Source organism: Trypanosoma cruzi, genomic scaffold (genome assembly GCF_000209065.1).
Source record: "Trypanosoma cruzi strain CL Brener 1047053517191 genomic scaffold, whole genome shotgun sequence".
Lineage (NCBI taxonomy): Eukaryota > Euglenozoa > Kinetoplastea > Trypanosomatida > Trypanosomatidae > Trypanosoma > Trypanosoma cruzi.
In genome coordinates this window covers 177,699-183,346 of record NW_001849546.1, presented here as the reverse complement: position 1 = coordinate 183,346, position 5,648 = coordinate 177,699, and the positions used below count along the sequence as shown (strand labels likewise).

Genomic DNA, 5,648 nt, shown 5'->3' with positions numbered 1-5,648 from the left:
GGGCGTCGGTAACTGTAGATAGCGGGCCTTGCTGTCGGCAGCAATCCGCTCTGCCTCCATGAGAGTGTCGTCCCAAAGCCTGGGACCGTCCTTGTGCATGCCGCGGGGGCAATGTCGTCGATACGATGTTATAAGCGCTCTCGTGAAAGCTTTAATGCCGGTGGACTGCTTTTTATAGTCGTATGCCGGAAGTTGTGCGTCGAGGCCCTTGACGAATAAATCCCACTTGCACTTCCCCCAACTGTAGAAAAACTTAGGTGCCGAAGGGGGTGCCGAAGGTATGGTATCCTTAAATGCCTGATGCAGCGTAAATGTCAGCATATAATGATCACTAGGCGGCGACACGGAAGCTGACCAATCCGACACATTCAGATGCTTTGACCATGTCAGATCGATACAGGATCGTTCTCTTGTGCCACGGGCATACGTGATCTCACCAGGGGTGTTAACCAAGGTGAGTCCCGCATCCGTGCACAGTTCTAAAAATTCTGCAGCAACCTCGCTTGGAGAAGCCTCCAAGAATGGCTCCCACTGTGGGTGATGCATGTTGAAATCCCCGCACAGCAGGAGCGGCGACGAGGCTGGAAGGCAGTTTACTAACCGCCTGAAGGATTGCGTTACTTGCGGTGGTGGTCTCATATAGGCACTCGCGACAATAAGATCACGGTTCTGGTCCAGAGCAACCTGGACCACCACCACTTCAAGGCTGGTGTCATGCTGGGGGATGGTGAGGGGTATACGCTTGGAGCGGAGAGTTTTCCGCACCAGCACCGCCACACCGCCTCCCTTGCCGACGCGCGACTGTGCATAGAGCACATAATCTCCAGTGTGCATGCTGGCGATCTTCTCTGACGACTTCCAAGTCTCCTGAATGGCTATTATGTCTGCTCCTTGCGCCATTAATGTTGCGAGTTTTGACGGCGTGAGGCAAGAAACGTTCATCTGGAGTACTGCTATGGGGCCTGGGTTCTGCTCAATGTCTCCGCTTGGCAGTAGCTTTTGTCGTTGCGCGTCACATACGGCACGCAAACGGTATGTGTAGCGCTGATAAGCGCCGATGGAATTCAGCAGCGGATAGAAATACCGCTCCGCGGGCAGTCATGTAAATGGCTCCATCTGGTGCCCTTCCGACCCGTTTGTGCGGCGCCTCCTGCCTCTCCGCGGGCAGCGGATGGGCAGCAGGCGCTTAGCTTCCTCTCTAGCAAAGAGTACTAGACCCTGGCACCACGTTGAGGTGGCCGGCTGAGCCAGGGCGCACGACACATCAGAAAGAAGGCCGCTATCCGTAAAAGCTTCCGGCGTGGCCAATTCCATCTCTTCCCATCGCCAATGGAGGGAATAAATTGCTGTTGGCCACGGCAAAGCGGAGTAACAGTGCGGCAACAAGGAACGGCAACAGCGACAGGGAACCCCCACCGAAGCAGTGGAGAATGAAGCAGAAACTCCATCCTCTCTTTTCCCCTTGTCCCACATCGCAGCACCGTATTTCCTTCACCAGACTCACAGGGCACCGATACCATCATTAGTATGCCATTCATATTCTGGGTGTATGTAGCTAAAATCATCGTCCTACATCGGCACCAGATAGCAACTGTAACAGCCACATTCCTCCTCATGTGGGTGCCACGGGGCATCGATACAGCATTGGTTAACTGCTGGTAGTGGCAGTAGTGGTGCTAGTCAGTCTGTGTGTGAGGGGCAAAAAGGGGAGGCAGCAACGGATACACAAACGCCTCGCATTTCCTCCCTTATGCATAGCAGCCTGACGGGATAAAAAACAAACAGGAAGCGGTGTAAAAGCATTGACGTCTTCCTCTCAATTCTCAACTTCCCTCTCACGCTCGGCATGACATGATGTGCTTCTCCCAATGTAAAACTGACAAGCGTCACTACCCACCAGCAGTAAGTGTTCACTGGCACACACACACACACACACACGTATATATATTTATATATATGTACATATTACATTATAGATGCATATGTACTCTTTTGTGTAAAAAGAGGTGTTAACATGTAAGATTCCCTGCTATCTCTTTGTCCAGTATGAACGTCACATCACCCTTACAATTGCGAAGAAACCGTGAAACGGGTACCTCCGTGGGGGTATCTGCTATGATGCCGTTCAGAACACATTTCTTTTCTTTGCCTGTTGCGAGAAGAATCACATGTCGTGCGTGAATGATGGTGATGGGCGTCAATGTCACTCTCCAGACCTTTGGGCTCATTGTTGGGCTGGGAAACCCGACACTTACGGCCCGGTGCATTTCGCTCTCGGCCTGAGATCCGTGGAATATCGAGGCGGTGTGTCCATCGGAGCCCAAGCCAAGCAGGACGATGTCAAAGACAGGGATCTCTGCCTCCATCCCCTCCACTTTTTGAGTGCCAAGAAGCAAAGCGATCTTTTTCTCGTACGCGTCCGCAGACTTCACGGCGTCGTTGCAGGCAACCTTCGATACCTTTCCCACGCATCCCACGTCAACAGGCACCACTAAATCTTCGGGAATGTCGTGCAGAAGCGCCTGCCTTGCCATGTTGTAGTTCGACTCCGCGGCATCGGCGGGCACCAGCCGCTCATCGCCAAAAAAGAAACGCAACGCCCGCTCCTCCTTCAGCAGATGCAAATGCTCCTCGTGCAGAAGGGAGTATAACATCTTGGGTGTGGAGCCGCCGGAGAGAGCAATGGAGAGCGGCCAATTCGTGCGTTCTGATGCATGAATGATTTCAACAATTTTTTTGCATGCTACACCACTCAACTCCGCTGGTGAGCCGCAGACAATAATCTTTGGTTTAAATGACATTTCTTCGCTCCCCCGTCTTATCTCTCACACTCTCGTTCTTTTTTTATTTCTTTGCGTGAATGAGCCTCTTTGGCCCCGTGTTGTTCCCCAAAGCCGACGAGGAAAGAAAAGAAAAGAGAGAGGAGCTATATATATATATATATATATATGTAAATTAAGTCAGGCAATGACGGAGCAAATTGCATCAACTTCTACGAAAAAGAGCTCTTCAATCCGTGTATGTTCCTCAGAAGAAACATCAAACAGAAGAATGGGAAAAAAGAAAAAAAGGAATTTGTGCCCACAATTGCTCCCTGCTGCCCCTCTAAGAGTAGCGCTCATATAGCCGACGCACCTTCTCCCCCAGTGTAGATCGAACAGGGGTGTTTGGGAACGAAAAGGGATTCAAAAGATATCGCACGCAGAGTCCGTAGACTTCATTCATAAACTGGCGGGTGTTTTTGTTAGGCTCCTGCTCTTGCATGAGAAGCAGTTTGATAGGTGCAAAGCCTACGTACGCAGAAACGTAGTACTTTCCTTCTAATGGCCGGTCAATCGCAGGAAGGAGGAAGTCCCCTGTTTTCCAGAGAACGTCATCCAAGAGATCTAGCGAGGCGTACAGCATCAACTGCCGCGACAGGTGCGTACTCTCGCCGTCCACCGACTTTGCGCACTCAAACAATGAAGCATCATCCGGCCCAATGACCATCAACATGGCGGCAGAATTCTGCCTGCAAAAGAAAAAAAAAAAAGGGAAAAAGATGTAAGAAAAAACAGAGGCAAGGGATTCATGTGTGCACATGCGGGACGGCCAAAAAAAAAAAAAAAAAAAAAAAAAAAAGGAAGGACAACAAATATTGACTTCCATTTTTAATTATTTGTTTGTGTGTGTGTGTGTGTGTGTGTGTGTAAACTTCAAAAGTATTCAAAAAGACGTTCTGCTTCCCAACCGTCACGCGTCCCTCCCATCGTATTTAATTACGTTTTAACCCTCTTGAGTGGCGGTGCCCCGTCCCCACTGTCAGAGGCGTGCTCGCCGTCCATATCCCCCTCACCCGCACATTCCTCAGCCTTATCGACGTCGAAGCTCCCGCTGTCGTCATCGCTGGGATCCCCCACGGCATCTGCGGGTCTCTCATCCCACACAATAGACAGTTGCTTTGGAAAACACTGTGTGAGATGGCGCCTCAATTGCTCCGCACTCTCAAACACATCGGGCATCTCACCCTCGCAGGTCACCACGGCATTGTAGCCGATATGAAGAAACTCCCTTCCCTCGTACGTGAAGGAGATGATCAATGCGGTTGGTCCAGTCGGATCGGGAATCTTTGAGAAGTCCGGAGGGTCGCTTTGAAGCGTCAGTTCATGCACCCCGAGGGTAGTGAGTGGCCCAACCTCAAACTCGTCAAGTTCCTGATCCACCGGAAAGTCCCAAATCAACTTCCAGGTGAACTTAACGTCTATTGCATGGGCAGGCGGTTTCTCAAATACCTCCAATAAGACTTTCAGTACAATGGAATCGCTAAAAGGCGCAGGATTACTGCCCACAACAGAAATTCCGCGCAGTTCAACTCTCGTTGCCATCCGTCGCAATCACCAAAATAAACCAAAGTAATATATATATATATATATTTATTTGTTGCTGCCTGCACCAGAGAAAAGTGTCACACGCTAAGCCCAGTGGCTACATAAAAAAAAAAAAAAAAAAAAAAAAAACAAGAGTGTATACGTATAGATATCATTTTAAAAAAAAAAAAAAAACGCACGTCAGGCAATAACAAGGACAAACAGTCTCCATGTAACAAAAAAAAAAAAGTAAATCGCATCCTGAAAAGCTCAGACTATTTATAAGTTCCTGAGAGCAGAGTTAAGCCATTTTGTAATAAATAAATAAATATATATAAATATAGATAGATATATAGATATATGTAGACAGACAAATATATAAACGTATACATACGGTGTATCCTTTTGCCCTTTTTTCCTTCTCTCTTTAAGAAACAGTAAAAGAAAAAAAAAAGAAAAAGAAATCTATCAATATGCATGCAGTACATACGTGTATATATATACGTATATATATATTTTTTTATTTATTTATTTATATGTGTGCGTTTGTTTCATTTTCTTCTTCTTTTCCCATCGGCTCATACAGACACACATGTGTGTGTGTGTGTGTGTGTGTGTGTTTTGTCTATTGCGCTTGAATTTCTTCCTGGCGCTCCACCCCTCCTTTTGTGCCGCCAACCGACCGACGCACAGACGCCCACACATCACGTGCGGGACCGGGAACCACGGAATGATTAACGGCAGATCTCCACTGCGCAATTTATTGTTCGCTTCTTCCTCTTCTTAAATTCCTTTTTCTTTTTTGTTTGTTCTTTGTTTTTGTTTTTGAGTTTTCTGTTGGTTTTCCTTTAAGAACCCTCCGGCTGCCGCCACTACAACTCGTCGAAGGTGGCCAGCGGGTCGTCAAGGACTACTTTGTTGCGGTCAAGCACGTTCTGGTCGTCGTCGTCAGCGCCGCCGTCGTCGTCGTTTTCAGCCACAAAAACGTAGTCGGAATGCGCGTTTTTGGCGTCACGCTCATCGCTGGAACGGAAGTCGCGTGGAATCACTTCGTCCTTCACAAGTGCCCGCACCTCCGCGGGGTTGTAACGATGAATGACGTCGACAATGTCGTTTTTGTTAAAAGAGCGCTTCGAGACCAAAACGACATCGCCCTGCCCAATCCACACTTTCCGCACCATGGCACCACGAATGGAGCCAATCGCCTTGCTGCCATCCGCCAGCTGCAGCTCAAGCCGCAGGTTCCCTAACGCCTTCTTCACCTGCGCGTATTCCTCACCCTCCTGCGGGTCGGCGTAGACA

At 48.8% G+C, this 5,648-nt stretch overlaps 4 protein-coding genes across 4 annotated transcripts, besides 14 other annotated features; all 4 read right to left on the bottom strand.

Annotated features, from left to right (window-relative positions):
- Positions 1 to 5,648: a sequence feature (heterozygous, non-Esmeraldo-like haplotype).
- Positions 1,918 to 1,938: a microsatellite.
- Positions 1,940 to 1,987: a microsatellite.
- Positions 2,010 to 2,801, bottom strand: Tc00.1047053503945.40 (6-phosphogluconolactonase, putative; the record flags this gene model as incomplete). Its single annotated transcript, XM_799221.1, has 1 exon — positions 2,010 to 2,801. The coding sequence occupies one exon, from the start codon at positions 2,799 to 2,801 to the stop codon at positions 2,010 to 2,012; it is 792 nt and encodes a 263-aa protein (XP_804314.1).
- Positions 2,928 to 2,953: a microsatellite.
- On the bottom strand, positions 3,106 to 3,648 carry Tc00.1047053503945.30 (hypothetical protein, conserved; the record flags this gene model as incomplete). Its single annotated transcript, XM_799220.1, has 1 exon — positions 3,106 to 3,648. The coding sequence occupies one exon, from the start codon at positions 3,646 to 3,648 to the stop codon at positions 3,106 to 3,108; it is 543 nt and encodes a 180-aa protein (XP_804313.1).
- Positions 3,594 to 3,621: a microsatellite.
- Positions 3,660 to 3,690: a microsatellite.
- Positions 3,759 to 4,364, bottom strand: Tc00.1047053503945.20 (hypothetical protein, conserved; the record flags this gene model as incomplete). The annotated part of the gene is made up of 1 exon (XM_799219.1): positions 3,759 to 4,364. One exon carries the CDS (start codon positions 4,362 to 4,364, stop codon positions 3,759 to 3,761), a length of 606 nt encoding a protein of 201 aa, XP_804312.1.
- Positions 4,393 to 4,418: a sequence feature (AT_rich).
- Positions 4,471 to 4,496: a microsatellite.
- Positions 4,521 to 4,541: a sequence feature (AT_rich).
- Positions 4,663 to 4,739: a microsatellite.
- Positions 4,852 to 4,882: a microsatellite.
- Positions 4,940 to 4,966: a microsatellite.
- Positions 5,140 to 5,196: a sequence feature (A-rich).
- On the bottom strand, positions 5,219 to 5,648 carry Tc00.1047053503945.10 (eukaryotic translation initiation factor 1A, putative; the record flags this gene model as incomplete). Its single annotated transcript, XM_799218.1, has 1 exon — positions 5,219 to 5,648. A coding segment is annotated over one exon (430 nt), but the record flags the coding sequence as incomplete, so codon positions are not given.
- Positions 5,285 to 5,316: a microsatellite.